Source organism: Lampetra planeri, chromosome 3 (assembly GCF_965212315.1).
Source record: "Lampetra planeri chromosome 3, kcLamPlan1.2.h2, whole genome shotgun sequence".
NCBI lineage: Eukaryota > Metazoa > Chordata > Hyperoartia > Petromyzontiformes > Petromyzontidae > Lampetra > Lampetra planeri.
The window spans coordinates 16,661,706-16,678,795 of record NC_136109.1 but is presented as its reverse complement, the minus strand read 5'-3'; the positions used below and the strand labels follow the sequence as shown (position 1 = coordinate 16,678,795).

General features: G+C 44.1%; 1 protein-coding gene across 1 annotated transcript in view; it reads right to left on the bottom strand.

Annotated features, from left to right (window-relative positions):
- Positions 1–16,052, bottom strand: part of LOC144739006 (integrator complex subunit 14-like) — an 88,177-nt gene extending 72,125 nt beyond the window's left edge. The window contains exons 1-5 of the mRNA XM_078622017.1: positions 15,774–16,052; positions 9,146–9,253; positions 7,730–7,888; positions 4,810–4,928; positions 2,035–2,177 (exon numbers count right to left, since the gene is read on the bottom strand). Of these exons, the coding sequence (XP_078478143.1) occupies positions 2,035–2,177; positions 4,810–4,928; positions 7,730–7,888; positions 9,146–9,253; positions 15,774–16,001 (757 nt within the window). The 5' untranslated portion in view covers positions 16,002–16,052. The remainder of the gene's footprint in view (positions 1–2,034; positions 2,178–4,809; positions 4,929–7,729; positions 7,889–9,145; positions 9,254–15,773) is intronic.
- Positions 16,053–17,090: the final 1,038 nt, after the last annotated feature.

Genomic DNA, 17,090 nt, shown 5'->3' with positions numbered 1-17,090 from the left:
CTGCAAATCCATCGGGGGAAAGGTTACCTATAAGAAGATCTGTACAGGTTTCCCTCGCTTTATGCAGCTGTCTCGTGTAGTTTCACTCTATATTCTTGGTTCTTTCGGTAAAGTCACGTAGAAGGGAAATAATACAATAATACAAATATAAAACAAACAAAAAAATTCACGACGTTTCGACTGCAACACAAGCAATTATCATCAGGTGTGACATCCACAGCAAGAGACGTCGTGAATTTTGTTATTGTTTTATATTTGTATTATTTTATTATTTCCCTTCTACGTGACTTTACCGATAGGAACCAAGAATATGAAACCCTGCAGTCACGAAAGCTTTAAATCAAAATTTTGTTTCACTTTGTGAAACTACACGAGACAGCTGCTTGCTGAGTAGAGCGTACAGAACACACAATGTTGGTGTCTCAAGGCCGACCTCATAGCCGCATATGGAGTGAATTTTGGGCTATTCACCTTCATGTCAAACCAAAACCAATCCACAACAATTGGAGCAGTTAATGTGACTTCTTAAATTCTGGCCCCTGGCTCTAAGTCAGAGTACCGAGGTTACACAGAAACTGCTTGCCACACATGAACCAAGAATACTTTTGGGATCTCGTCAAGGAGCATAAACCATAACGCAAACTCCGGTCATCCTCGTAGAGGTTTTTGGCTAACCATCGAACAAAGACGGCCACTGCATCACACGCTGTCAGGAGGGCTTCAGAAGACTATCTGGAACGCTCTTCCTTTCGATATTAGGAAGCCACTGGAGCCATGCATTTTTAAATCTAGATTGAAAAAAATTCTTTAATATCGCTTTTTGTGCTTAGTTTGTTGTCCTTCCGCCGCACCTCCGATTAGCACGGTTGGCTACGTACGGTGCGAAAGAAGTTCAACATACACACATACGTACGAAATGGAATCCAACATCACGGAGAGGCCCTCGACATGCACCCCACACTGTGGCGTCATCGTGCGAATGAAGGTGAATGAGAACCCGCCAGCGTGACCGTGGGTCAGCGTTGAGCCTGCGTGGATCCCTCGCTGTGCCACCGTGCGACGCAGCGACGATGTTTACACACCGCACCAGGTTCTCATTTGAGGCCGAGTCGGCCTAGGGGAGGCCCAGGACCAGTTCAAATAATTGTCACTTTGTGTTGGTGGCCATGAGCTGGAATCGAACTGGGTTGCCGGGTTCGTAGCGCAGCGCGCTAACCGCTGCACTACAGCTCCACAAACACACGCTGTAGTATGAAGACTGTATCAGCTGCCTTGGTGTGGGAGACACACATCGCATCGAGGTTTTAGAGTCCCGACTGCTTTTCAGCATCTCAGCTGTTTTCAGTCCTTCTGTTACGTGCTTTGGAATACAACTCAGGTTTTTTTTTTTCAAAGCTTCAAAATGTTAAAGCATTAGGTTGCCAACATTTCAACGATATAGAAAAACAATGCTGCCTTAGTTATAATTCCTTATGCAGGGATATATCTTAATGGACACGGTGCACATCGGAAAAGAGGCAGTCATAACCCAGCGACGTCGCTAGAGGCCGCTATGGCAATGCTCCTGAAACAACATTCTCATACAAGATATGTTTTTTTAACAGAGCTTGTATGTATGCATCTTACTTGGGGTTACATACCATGGAGTGAGAGGTATTCCACAAGCCCGGTTTAATTAGTGTCACTTAACATTAAGTTCATGCTTTAAATGGGCTATGGCTTGGGAACTGTCGTGTGATGGTTAGCGCACTGCATGACGAACACCCCAACCCCAGTTCCATTCCTGCTCATGGCCGACACTGGTGACGATGATCTGAACCAGTCCTGAGCCTCCCCTAGGTCCACTCAGCCTCAAATGAGTATCTGGTGCGATGTACAAACATCGCCACCAGGTGAGACGTAGGCAGCCGTGCGTGGTGCTGGCCACCCACCCCCTCATGTGCAGTGCCGGCCTTCGTAGGTGCTCGCTGAAAAAGCACTTGCCCCCAACAGTCTGTTGGGGCTATGTCGTTGTCTATGCCTGTTGCACCGTACCAGAGGAGATGCACTTGGGGTGAGGATCGAACTCGTGCTCCGGGGTGACGGGCTCAGGCCGCGGGAAGAGGGTCACATCGGACGCCAGGTGTCCGCAGCGCAGCGTGGCCGGGAAAGGCGTGTACACCTGCTCCGTGAACTTGCTGCAACGAGCGGAAGCAAGCGCACACAACGCGCCGCCTGGGTTACACGGCCACGGGGGGCAGAGGCAACTTCTCTGTTGAGCAGATCCCACCACGTCTGCCCGGTGCTCGCTGAGCCGCATTGCACACGAAGTGCGTGAACAGCAACACCCCGCTGACCTCGTCAAGGAGCAGAAACCATCACGCACACTCCGGCCGGCCATCCTCGTATCAGCGGCAGCTTTCGGCTACGAGCCATCGAACAAAGACGGGACACTGCATCGTGCGCTCGCAGATGCGCTACTGTGGCCCTCTGGAACGCTCTTTCTTCCGATATTAGGAGGCCACCTGGAGCTATGCACTTTTGAATCTCGATTGAAAACTTGTTTTCTTTCTCACTGCTTTTTGTCTTTAGTCCGTTGTCCTCCCCACGCACCTCCGATGAGCACGTCTGGTTATGCACGGCGTGACAGAAGTTCAACGTGCAATACATACATACATCAGGATTTGGTGATACTGCTGTGTGATGGTGTTCTTTGTTAGATTTTATTTTATTGAAAAACTTGCATGATCTTCCTTCTCAACGTGCTCCAGGAAGTGTCTCTGATCTTCGTTGAAGAGGTGGTTGGTTGTGGCACAAAGACGCAAGTGACTGAGCACATTGAAGTGGCTCGGCACTAACCAGCACGGTCAAAGTGGCACCAGATGAGGGGTGACACGTTTCTTAAATTGAGCAAAGGTTCTCATGAAAAAGAAACGATGGGGAGGGAATTGCAAAGTTGAGCAGAGCAAGGGAAGAATCAGAAAGCAGTGATTAAACCTGCAGCGCGGTGGCTGAACACAGAGTGAATAAGCCAAAAAAGTGAGTCTGGCAGACCTAGCCATGAACATTGGTGGAGGAATCAGTGAGTGTAGTTCGCGGAAAAGGTCACATTTATACTGATATCATTTACCCTTTGCCAGTGAAGGAGATTACAAAGATAGAGGTCCCCCGTATAGCCTTGAACAGACTGTTGGGGCAAGTGCTGTTAGCGAGCACCTGTAAAGGCCAGCTCGGCACACGAGGGGGTGGGTGGCCCAGCACCACACCCGTCCGCCTTTGTCTCCCTCGTGGCGATGTTTACACACCGCATCAAGTACTCATCGGAGACTGAATCGACCTAGGGAAGGCGCAGGACTAGTTCAGATCACCCTCACTGGTGCTGGTTGTGAGTGGGAACTGAACTTGGGTCGTTGCGTACGTAGTGCAGTGCGCGAGTCGTTACACTACCGCTGCCCACGAGGGAGAGTACGCACACGCACCATACACACACACACCCTACACACACACCATACACACCCTACATACCCTACACACACCATACACACCCTACACACCCTACACACACATACACCCTACACACACCATACACACACACACCCTACACACACACCATACACACACACACCCTACACACACACCCTACACACACACCCTACATACCCTACACACACACCATACACACCCTACAACACCCTACACACACATACACCCTACACACACACACACCATACACACCCTACATACACACCCTACACACACACACACACCCTACACATACATACACCCTAGACACACACACACCCTACACACACCATACACACACACACCCTACACACACACACACCCTACACACACCACACACACACACCATACACACCCTACACACACTACACACACACCATACACACACACACCATACACACACACCATACAAATACACACCCTACACACACTATACACACTCTACATACACACCCTACACACACACACACTACACACACACCCTACACCCACACCCTACACACACACACACTCTACACACACACACCCCACACACACACCATACACACCCTACACACACACACACCCTACACACACACCCTACACACACCCTACACACCATACACACACACACCCTACACACACACACCCTACACACACATACACCATACACACACCCTACACACACATACACCCTACACACACACCATACACACCTTACACACACACACCACACACACACACCCTACACACACACCATACACACCCTACACACACACACACACCACACACACACACCATACACACACACACACACCCTACACACCCCACACACACACCATACACACCCTACACACACCCTACACACACCCTACACACACACCCTACACACCATACACACCCTACACACACACACCCTACACACACACCATACACACCCTACACACCCTACACACACACCATACACACCCTACATACACACCCTACACACACACACACCCTACACATACATACACCCTACACACACACCATACACACCCTACACACACACACCCCACACACACACCCTACACACACACACCCTACACACACCATACACACCATACACACACACACCCTACACACACACACCCTACACACACACACACCCCACACACACACACCCTACACACACCCTACACACACACACCCCACACACACACCATACACACCCTACACACACCCTACACACACCCTACACACACACCCTACACACCATACACACCCTACACACACACACCCTACACACACATACACCCTACACACCATACACACCCTACACCCACACACCTGACCATGTTGTGGACGTTCTTGAGCAGCAGCTGCCCCTCCACCGCTACGATCTGCCCGCTGCCGTTGTTCATCTCTATGAGCTTCTCCAGGCTCTCCAGGGCTCCTATGCTCTGTAGCTGTTGGCAGAAACAACAATTTAATATTTGTACCTTTTTATATCAAGACGGTTAATGCTGCTGCCGTGGTGATGAAGGTCATCGCAGATTCCATTCGGCAATTGGTTCAAACAATGAGGCAAGCTTCTTTCATCCCCTTTGGCCCCCGTGAATCCATCAGTCGAAATGTGTTCACGCCACAGTGAGTTGCTAGGCATGTGGCGCACGTGGTGAGGTAAAGTGTGGGTACTCCAACTTTTCTCAGGGTACATGCGAAACATTCCTTTGACTTGCATCCCACTGGGATATTTGCACAGGGTTGGTGTACGGTGATTTTTTCTGCAATATTTTGCTCTCTTTTCTTGGATTTTCTGTTTGCACATAGTCACTTTAAGATGTTTTCTTGTTCATGTTTTTGTTTTTTGTTTGTTGCGGTTGCACCCGATTCAAGAGCCGAATGGCTCACAGGGCTATACCTAATAAATGAACTTTGAACTTCCTGCTGCCCTCCACCCTAACCCCACCCCCTGCCCCTTCACCAACTCACACTGAGCGGTGTGAGTTGGTGAAGTATGGTGAAAACAACCTCGATGACTCACTGAGCATGGGAGGTCCTTCATCCAGCAGCGAATTGACAAAGGGTAGTGACTTATTACAACAATTATTGTTAGCCAGCGAGGCCAACCCGTGGATCATTCAAATTATAATTGAGGGGAAAAAAGAGGTGCAAATTCACTAGTTTTAGAAACTGGTAAGTTTGTACGTAACTCCTGTCGTACCGTACTTAATCGAGTCAACAGGTTTAGGGCGCGGTGCAATATCCACTGCACCACGTGGAAAAGTTTAAAGCATTTCTATTTGCCTTGCATTGAAGATAAAGCGTGCCTGATTTATTTGTTACAAAATAGGATTTTGTGTTACCATATTTATAATACCAGTAATTATATTTCTATTTAATGCTACATTGATATATAGCGCCCATATATTAATCACAGTGTAGATTTACATCCTTGTGCGTTTGTACTTAAGTGGTTGAAAGGGACGACGAATTGCAGTCACTGATGGAATCAAGGTAATTAGTACATCACAGTGATTGTGTACATGCACTGATCTGATTAATTAAAGTGAACGCTAATAGGATTGTATTACAATTAGCATTTTAAGCATCACAATAATCGATTCACATTAATTTCCTCAACCGATTTTTCTCAAGGGTAGATTTAGATTTTAATTTATCTGGCCAAAATAAATTAGGTGTGAATCCACAAGAATAGAAACGCTCGTATTAATATTACATTTTCACGTAGCAGCGTCATTCATGGAACAGCATTCACACAACGCTGCGCGATCCGCAAACGTCGAGGTGAGAATAGATTAAGATGCTTCCAGCTAACGATTGAGTGTTTTACAAGTCTTCTCCTGGCAAGCCAGAGTATGGCACCTCGATGCCCACGGGAAGAAGGTTTTGGCAACATTTGTGCGAGACACCAACTCTCGCAACCTCCACAGTGCTCCATTACAGGCGCGCAGAGCCTCCACTAGCTACCTCCAATACCACTGGTTTAAAACAAAAACAAAAACACCCAAAACATGACAGTGTTAGAACTTTTGATTTAAAGCTTTCGTGACTGCAGGGATTCATATTATTTGTTCTTTCGGTAAAGTCACGTAGAAGGGGAACAATAAAATAATGTTTTTATTGTTTCCCTTCTACGTGACTTTACCGACAGAACCAAGAATATATATCGTGTTAGAACTGTCAACTTGACAAGCGTGCAACATTGTAACATGTATACACTGTACCTGAAGGGTAGCGGTGGCACAGTGGTTAGGTCACTGTGCTATAAATCTATTTCCCAGCCACAACTAGCATTAGTGGCATGTGGTATGTGAGGTGGTCTTGGGCTTCCTTCCTACTTGCTCATTTTGTGGGTCCACTCATTTTGTTTCTACAGCGGGGCCCGCTACCTTGAAGAAGCCCACAGTTATTCCGTCCGGTCTGGGAACTTTCTTTGTTGTTAATATTGCACAGGGCAGGTGCACTTTCCTGAACGTCATCCTCCTTATCTTAAAGAAATATCGTTCAACTGTGATATTAGCATGTTCTTGCTGGATAGGTCAGCATAAAAATCCGTCACTACTTTATCACTTCGCCTATCGTGTGTTATGGTTAAATCTGGATTTGTTCCAGCTGCCATTTGCGTTTTCTCAATGACCAACGTAATTTCTTCTGCTTTCATGCTCCCAATATTTAGCATGGCATCTTCAACCACTCTTGTGTGTTGTCCTCTGATTTCTGTTCTTACTCTTTCGTCAAGGTTATTACAGAGTTCCATATATTTTATATTTTGTTCGGTCAAATACTAACAACATCAAACTAAGTGCAATACCCTGCTGATGTTTTTCAGCATATTTGAAGCTTACGTAGGCACTGCTGATTGATATCAATGTGGACCTGCGTTGCGGAATACTCATTCAAAGTCCCATGAGTGGAGGTGGAGCAAGAGAGTGCCGAATCAATGATTCACCCCGTGCCGTGCGGTCTAGAGCACAGTCAGTGAAAACCTTGCGTGGATTAAAAAAAAACAAGAAAGAACAAACTACTCCCGCTATTTCAATTTTACCAGGTAAGGCCCACTAAGCTAAATAGCTTATTTTCAGAAGCGACCTGGCCACGATTGATAGTTCAACATAGTGGTTTCTCATCAACATTGAAATGAATTTCGGCCAAATAACTCTAAACGAGCGTCGACTCTAAATGCGGAGGGGTAAATCTGGAGGACCCGAACAACAACAACAACAACAACAAAAAGGCGAGTGACCTCATCGACGGTGGCCAGGCACATGACGTAGAGACGCGCGGGGAACGGGAAGGGCAGAGGAAAGCGGCCCTCGTCGTCCGTGCGGGCGCCCAGCGTGGCGAGAGAGTGACGCAGGGTCCCGCGGCCCACGCCCAGGCACCCGTCCGTCACCACGATCACCTGTGCGCAGGGTGAGGCGGGGGGCTTGTCGGTCAGGCACAATGATTGTGGCGAGCAATTTCACTTGGACCGGCACAATAGCGGCCCCGATCGATTACTGAGCCCTGCCAGCTGGCCCTCAAGCCGTGGAGATGGACTGTTATCCCAGGGGGCAGAAGAATGGCTTTGATTTCCTAAAGTTGAAGATAATGTGCGCCAATGACACCGCTATTCAACACCCTTGTTTCACACATCAATCTGTCCCACCGTTTGCGCCACTCTTTCAGGCTATTTAGGTCGGCGATTTTGCGACGATGTAATGTGTGATATCAGCAAAAAGGCAGAAACGTGTTGGGTTCTTATTTATATAATTTTACTGTTGTGAATTTACACAATTTGTTTCAGTGTCTTAATAAAACGTAAAAAGTGTCTATGACAATGTGCTGTTGTTGTGATATAGATGTTTTGTTCAGTAAATATATGTTTACCACACATTATTGAACTGAATATCTACAGTAAATATCTAATTTATTCATTAAAGTATCCTGCTTTCATTAAGTGTACCACATTCATTGAATGATTGTCCTGAATGTAGAAATGCAAGTTTTGGGTTTTAAAAATGCAAACTGATTTATTGACTGGTTTACTACATTCATATTTTAATGAATATATCAGGGAAACATTTCTGATTTTTTTTTCTTCTGAGAAAGGAGTCAAAATTATGACCGAGAAGCAGCGTGAAACCAGTCATCATCTTGGCGAACAATTGAAATGTCGTAATTCAGCGCAACGTTGAGATTTACGAGATAATAAAATCTCTCTCTACAGTGGGCTGTGAACATCAGTGTAGTGAATTTCTGCTCAGCCGACATAAACCCATTTCATACAACACACACACCTCAAACATCGATTCTTAAACACGTACCTCGATGCACATACCCTGAACTTAAGAATGTATGCTCCTAACAAGCTTTGTTCAATGCTGATCACTAAAAGTTAACTTTAAAGACTCTCATCAACAGCAGGGGGCTTTCTCTCTCATGCGTTTACAAGGCTGTACTGCATGTTGTTTGACATTTCACTCAAAGCGCTCGCAGCTTTGCCAGTTCTTCCTTCATCCCTCAAATACTCCCAGCCGCGCGGAGCAAAATCTAGCACAACATCTCAGGTAACATCACGCGGTGGAACCAGAAAAAAACACAACGGGGAGTCCTTGCAGCACAACCACAAAATCCAACGCGAAAAGTAGCAGCGGTTTCACCTCTCGGTGCACTGTACCTGGCAGGGGGTCCCGACTCCCCACTCCTCCAACACGACGCGGCTCAATCCTGCCAAGGCCTCCTCGAGGCACGTCTTGTCACACTCCTCCAGGCTCACCAGGCCCTCCTGCAACGCAACAGCCGTATCGCCGCAGCGCTGGATCACGCGCCTCACCATTCACAGGGTGGCTGCCTTGTCGGTAGGATGGTTATTGCTAGCGCATCGCGTAGGTAGACTTTGCAGTAAGGATGAGCTTCGGATTTAGCAGTCACTGATGGAATCCAGGCCCGTTTTCGGACTTTATTGAGAATTTTCACATTTTTAAAATTTTAATTGTTATAAAAATATATATTTTCGATTTAAACGTCTCACATTTTATCCACCTTGTTTATATACTAGATGCAATCGTTTGATTAATTTTGATATAAAAAATGATGTTTTTATTTTGAACATTAAGTTCCAGCATTAGAACAATACTTTATATGTAAACGTTTTTATATTGTCAAATTGACGTCACGTGATGGCACTTGTGGCAGGTAAAGCATTGAAGCTTTCCTGGATATTTTTTTTCATTATAATAATATTTTTTTCATAAAGAGTGCTTACCAGTTAAAGGAAAAAGTAAAAAAAGAATTAAGAACTCCATGACTTTGAAGAATTCATCAAATAACTTTCTTTGAGCTCAGTTGTGCAATCAGCCCTTTTGGCATTACACGAAGGGCATACATACTAACGAGCTTATTTAGAATATAATAATGCAAAAATCAACAACCATCACATCACCAGGAGCAATGCTACATGTATAACTTATTAGGCATGAATTTGCACGGTAAAAAACTTTTTTAATAATTCAGGCAGAAATATGCCTCAACAGATCATAATTAAATATACCTGAGACTGATTTGTTACGTAGTCTGTTTCATTTCACAAGGGAGTATTATGATAGGTTTTTCCACTTTTTTCTGGCAACAATACAGGTGTTAAGATGTTAAAACACCAAACTGAAACCTTTTACAAGGAATCATGTCCACATTAACCACAATACTTGTGGTCAAAATGCAAACATAAAACATACTCTGATAATATATGCATTGACTTTGAAACAGATTGGTCCACACCAGAGACAGCTTTCTTTTGAGCCTCGTCTCAAACAGTGTTCGGCCAGAGGACGCCAAAAGGCGTACAGATAAAAGGGGCAAACCCCATTATCATATTTTGGTACTGGCAAAGGAGGTCCCATGATGTAGCTGCTCACCCCGAGCTCTCATTACTCTGATAGTGGCATTGCCTTTGGGCTGTACGCCTTTCGGCGTCCTCTAGTCTAACACCGTTTGAGTCGAGGCTCAAAAGAAAGCCGTCTCTGGTGTGGACCAATCAGTTTCAAGGACAATGCATATATTATCAGAGTATGTTTTTAATGTTTGCATTCTGACCACAAGCATTGTCGTTAATGTGGACATGATTGGTGTTTCAACATCTTAACACGTGTTTTGTTGCTAGAAAAAAGGGGAAAAACATATTATCATATTTTGGTACTGGCAAAGGAGGTCCCATGAAGGGAGTATAAATCACAGCAATAGGCCCAAAATCTAATTGTAATTACAGAATAGTACAGCCAAATACAAATACAAAGATCCACCTTATAGCCTCAACAGACATTTGGGGCAAGTGCTTTTAGCGAGCACCTATGAAGGTCAATACGGTACACGAGGGAGTAGGTGGCCAGCACCACGCCAGACCGCCTTTGTCTCGCCAGTCGCGATGCTTACACACCGTACTGGGTACAGTAGGCATTTGAGGCTGAGTCGACCTAAGGGAGGCCCAGGACCGGCTCAAATAACCGTCGCTCGTGTTGATCATGAGCGGGCTCACGGTCAACATAGCGCAGTGCGCGGACCGCTGCACTGCCGCTCCCCACTCCCAGGAAGACGCACGGACACACAGCCGCATAGATGGACAGGTATGAACAGATATAAACAAAACACTGCAATTGCAAGCGTGATAAGGAAGGCAGAACCCCGTTGTTACAGAGGCCAAATTGCTGCAGCAGTTGTTTCATCCAATCTCACACTGCACTTGGTTGATACAATTGGACAAATTACTTTCGTTCTTGCAGATAAAGAAAGGTTCAAAATATAATGAAAAACGTTACGTGAAATACAACGGGATGTGCAAATGCAAGCGGACGTAATGTGTTTGTGCTTAAGTAAATATCTGTTTCTTCATAAACTGTGCACAGACTCACACAGCCAATTGAACGAGACGAACATTGTTTATGATTACCCAAGAAACAATTAACACGCAACACAAGAAAGTAACCACGATGATCTAAAACCCAAACAAGATTGCTACTGCACATGAACATGGGTCATTACGTGGATTTTCTGCAGAACCAATCAGGCTCAGGGAAAGATTTGGAAGGCCACATCAACCCAATTGTACAGCTTATTTAGCCCATAATGACCCAGTAATTTATTTGAAAGACATCTGCAGGTACTTTAGGCAAGGGTAACTTTAGGGTATTTTCACAACCTGCAACACCACGTTTTGGACAAACACAGAATATCAATTACCATGACAACGCATCCATCTCTTATGCCGTAGCTTCAACGATAAGTGGCAATGTTTGGTATTTTGTGGTGGCGAAAGAAATATGGAAGCCTGGCCTCTCGCACTAGTGTTTACTGTATTAGGCGTGAAACATTGTAACGATTCAATTGATTATTGTTGATTACGCTCAAGATACATGCATAAAAATACGTAACAATTAACTTGTTTCAATTCACATATTTTGGACGTATTGGGTTAAAGTCACGCCTGCTGCCACCTAAGGTCGCACTCATTACACACAAACGCATTGCACGAGGGAACCACAATTCCCTGCTGATCTCTTCAAGGATCAGAAACCATCATGCGAACTCCGGTCATCCTCGCAACGGCGTGTGGCTGGCCATCGAACAAAGACGGTCACTGCATCGCACACTTTCAGATGCGCTTCTGCGGCCGTCTGGAATGCTCTTCCTTCCGATATTAGGAAACCACTGGAGCTATGCCATTTTAAATCTAGATTGAAACTCATTTCTTTAGAACTGATTTTTTGTTTAGTTTGTTGTCCTTTCTGCGCACCTCCGAGTAGCACGGTTTACTACATACGGTGCGAAAGTATTTCAACATACATACATACAGAGGCGCTATCATTCACTGGCATGTCATAATGAATAAACTCACGAGTTGAATCACGATACACATATATCGAATCAAAGGGGAGAGGTAAGGGAGAGGTTGGGGAGGGCGGAATCATTCCTCGTAATACATGTCAAGTCTGAAGAATTACCCTTGAGTCTCAAAGGGTGAACGACATATTCGACTAATTTGGTCAACTGCACTAAGACAACGACTAAATGAAATGCACAGACTAAGGGCCGGCTCAGCTGTGGCTTGGTTTGTAACGCAACCCAGCTCAGTCCTGAGCCGCTCAGTTGCTTCAATAGATGATCGAGTGGATCAGCCATGGGTTGGCTCCGGCTTAACTCTTGGAAATCCTGAGCTTGGTCGGGGGAGCATGCTCAGAGCCGGCTCAAGTTAATCGTGGGTCTAAGCCGGCTGACTTGAGCCAGAACCAAGCATGAATAAGTATACGGACCGAGGGCTTGACAAGAATTCTACAATTAAAGCTGTCGTGACTGCAGGGATTCATATTATTGGTTCTTTCGGTAAAGTCACGTAGAAGGGAAATAATAAAATAATATTAATATAAAACAATACAAATTCTCATGACGTTTCGACTGCAACACAAGCAATCGTCATCAGGTGTGAAATTGTTTTATGTTAATATTATTTTATTATTTCCCTTCTACGTGACTTTACCGAAAGAACCAAGAATATAAAAATTCTACAGGTTACCATCGACGAGACTAAGACCATGACAAAAGTGATTTTTAAAAATCCGACTAAATTCACACAAATTCACTCCACAATCCGTAGATAATAAGAAGCGGCTGAGCTGGAAAGAAGCATGCCTATTCGAAGGTGGCATTTCCCCCCTTGCATTCCCCATGTAACTAATCTTCCATGACCCCAGGAACAAGATGTGAAATGGATTATCGAGTGCAACTTTAGAGGACAGCTGTTCCCAATTTCATCTCCTGCCAGTAAATTACTTTCCCTGCGCCATCACATCAATGGGTAGAGTGTCTCATTATGCTGCTGTACGCAGGCCATATGACACATGAGGTGCTGATGATTTTTTTTGTTCTTGGAAAGGGACATTAGCCTCCCCATTGGGTTTAAAACGATTGCACTCTGTGAACCGCAAACAAAACTAATTGCAACGATCACACTGGTGGGCTAGACGTCACGTAGTTGATTGTGGGGGTGAAGGTAGACGTTATGGGGTTGGAGAAACAGTCGAAACTGTAAACCATTTCGTATGGGTGGAGCAATTCACCACCTCCCCCTGGCGATTCACTTGTCATTACCCGGGGTCGCGATTCAATAATAAAAAAAAATACATTTTAGTTTTTCATTGCGAACATAGAAAATTCTAGTGGCTGCAAGGGTCGCGTGAGCACAGCACATTAAATATATTACAAATTTAAAATATTTATTCTCAAAAACAGCATTCTATGCACCTCATGTGAGCCGAAGAATCAATACATTATTACACCGAGGGTTGCCACCATATAATTTTTCACAATACAACAATAATAATTTTCACATGGCGGTTATTGTGACATCAGATTCACACAACTTTGTCACTGTATTTTTGCACTATTATTTTCTTATTTGTGCTTTGCTGTACATACAATACAAATGAAGCTCACTAGAAAGTGCAACCGCAGTTTATTCACCTGTAGTCAGCTACAAGTCATTCAAATCATGACAACTTGACAATCTATAACACTTACATCACACATGCAGTCAGTTACACAATACATCATCACTAGAATTCGACTACAAAAATGATGGCCTTATGTTTCCCATGACATAATTCTTCAGGAAAAATACCCTCATGCAGAGCACTCATTTAATTGATAGTAGCCATGTATTTACAACTTCGATCATTATTGGCGTTTTGTATCTGATAAATATTTTGTTAGGAAATAGAATGTTTAAGAAAAAATGTAACTGCGATCATCAATATACGATGATTGTGGATCTTATATCGGTCACCAGAGTTATGCCTTACTGTTCAGTGACCTAAAAAAACACCTTAAATTACAATCCTGGACATGGGACTTTCTTAAGGAATCTGACAGATCCAGGTTTCCATGGGTACCAGTTAACATGCGTACAGAATCTCCCACTTTAATTCCCAATGCAAACAACTGGCATGCACAAATAGCTCTTCCAATGTGGAGACATCAGAGCTTTGAAAATAAATGCTGAACTTAACAATACAAATAATTCTGAAAAGTGTTGTTGAGTAAATAATTTGGTATATGTTAGAGACAATAATTCATGCCTTATCAATACATTTTGTTTAATTCATTTTGTGGAAACCTCTTGAGATTCTTCTTCTAAATTTAAAAGCTTTCATAACCACAGCTATTAAAATATGTACCATACGAAATAAAATTATGTAAACATCAACAAATTGCAGCAATGTAAACAACAATATTAAAACCCCTCTTGTACCTATACGGGAGGAGGTAACGCAGGTAATTAATCACAGCATGACACTTCCCAAATAAGCTTCCAGCAGGTGGAGCGAAACGTCGGACGTTGTGCCGAACGACATGTAGCGCAACCTCGGAGCCAAATCGGAGAGCTCTACGGCACAGCCGCGAAAACCTGCACGGGGGCAGTGATGGAACCGTGTCGACTAAACTATTGGAAGTGGTGCGTCCCGCCATCGTTGGTGATGGCTGTCTAGTGGCAATCAAGTTCAAGTTCAAGTTCATTGATTAGGTATAGCCCTGTGAGCCATTCGGCTCTTGAATCGGATGCAACCGCAACAAACAAAAAACATGAACAAAAAAACATCTTAAAGTGAATATGTGACTGAGTGCAAACAGAAAATCCAAGAAAAGACAGCAAAATATTGCAGAAAAAAACACCGTACACCAATGCTGTGTGCAAAAATCCCAGTGGGGTGCAAGTCAAATAACAACAACAACAACCACAAGACAACTTAGATTAAGGCCATCAGTCTAACTCTGTACTACAACAAACCAACATGGCTAAACCAATACACTTTTCGAAGTCACCAAAATAAAGCCATGAAACCAATGAAACAGTGATCATAGGAACTGACGGAATTTTCACAATAAATGGATGATTTCGATTTAAAGCTTTCGTGACTGCAGGGATTCATCTTCTTGGTTCTTTCGGTAAAGTCACGTAGAAGGGAAGTAATAAAATAATAAAAATAAATAAAACATAATAAAATAATACAATAATATAATACATTTAAATATAATACAAAAATATAATATTATAATATAATAGTATCATATAATAATATAATAAAATATAATAAAATAATTATGTTTTATTTTTTTTTATTTTATTACTTCCCTTCTACGTGACTTTACCGAAAGAACCAAGAAAATAAATGGATGCCCCTAACGCACCGTGCCGTTTGGCCGCAGCAGTAGCAGCGGCGGCGGCAGGGCGGGTGCGACGCACGCATCTCAACCTTTACCTGCAGGGCGTTGTAGTCGCGCGTGAAGGGCACCACCAGCTGCCAGCGTGACGAGAAAGCGAGCAGGGCCGTGAACTCGAGGCGGTAGAGAGCCTGCACGTGCTGGAAGAGGGCCGACAGGGCGGCGGTGGCCAGCTGCCTCCGTGTGGGCTCCTCGGCGCCCTCGGCCACCCCGGGCACCGGGCAGGCCATGGAGAGCGAGCAGTCAAGGAGGATGGCCGTGGGCATGGTGTCTCCCGCACGCCGGCGGTCAGCTCGCTCAGCTCAACGTGTGGTCGCGCCCGGCTGTGATGGGACGACAGCGGTGGTTAAAACAAGTTCAAGTTCATTGATTAGGTATAGCCCTGTGAGCCATTCGGCTCTTGAATCGGGTGCAAACGCAACAAACAAAAAACAAAAACATGAACAAGAAAACATCCTAAAGTGACTATGTGCAAACAGAAAATCCAAGAAGAGACAGCAAAATATTGCAGAAAAAGTACCGTACACCAACACTGTGCAAAAATCCCAGTGGGATGCAAGTCAAACAACAACAACCACAAGATAACTTAGATTAAGGCCATCGGTCTAACTCTGTACTACAACAAACAAACATGACCAAACCAAAAACTTTTCGAAAATCACCAAAATAAAGCCATAAAAGCAATGAAACAGTGATCATAGGAACTGTGACCGAATTTTCACAATAAACGACGTCAACAACATGTACTGCCACCGAACTCTGCAGCCACAGCTTGGTGTGCAAATAACAAATAAGACAAAGACACCAGACGGCAGCCAATGTGCTCTTCATTGTAATTTCGAACGACGGCCATTTCATGGCATGCCTGCTCTACACGTTGGTGTCCAAATAGAGCCCATCGGAAATCTGACCACGCCATACTATAATGGGAAAACCAAAATGTGGAGTAAGCATGACATGTTAAAAAAAAAAATTCAAGGACAGTCCTGAGTGATTAACCGCCCACACCTAGTAATAGGGTTTTACCCTTTCAACTGGTACAAAAACTGACACCTTTATACACGGGATCATGTTTGCAATAACCACAGCACAAGCAGCCAAAATGCAAACAAAAAGAAACAACTCTGATAATGATAGTGCATATCACTATAATTTAATTTAATAATGATAGTGAAACAACTCTGATAATGATATTGCATATCATTATAATTTCATTTAATAATGATAGTGCACATCATTATCAGAGTTGTTTCTTTTTGCTTGCATTTTGACTACTTGTGTTGTGGTTATTGCAAACATGATCCCTTGTATAAAGGTGTCAGTTTTTGTACCAGTTGAAAGGGTAAAAACCTATT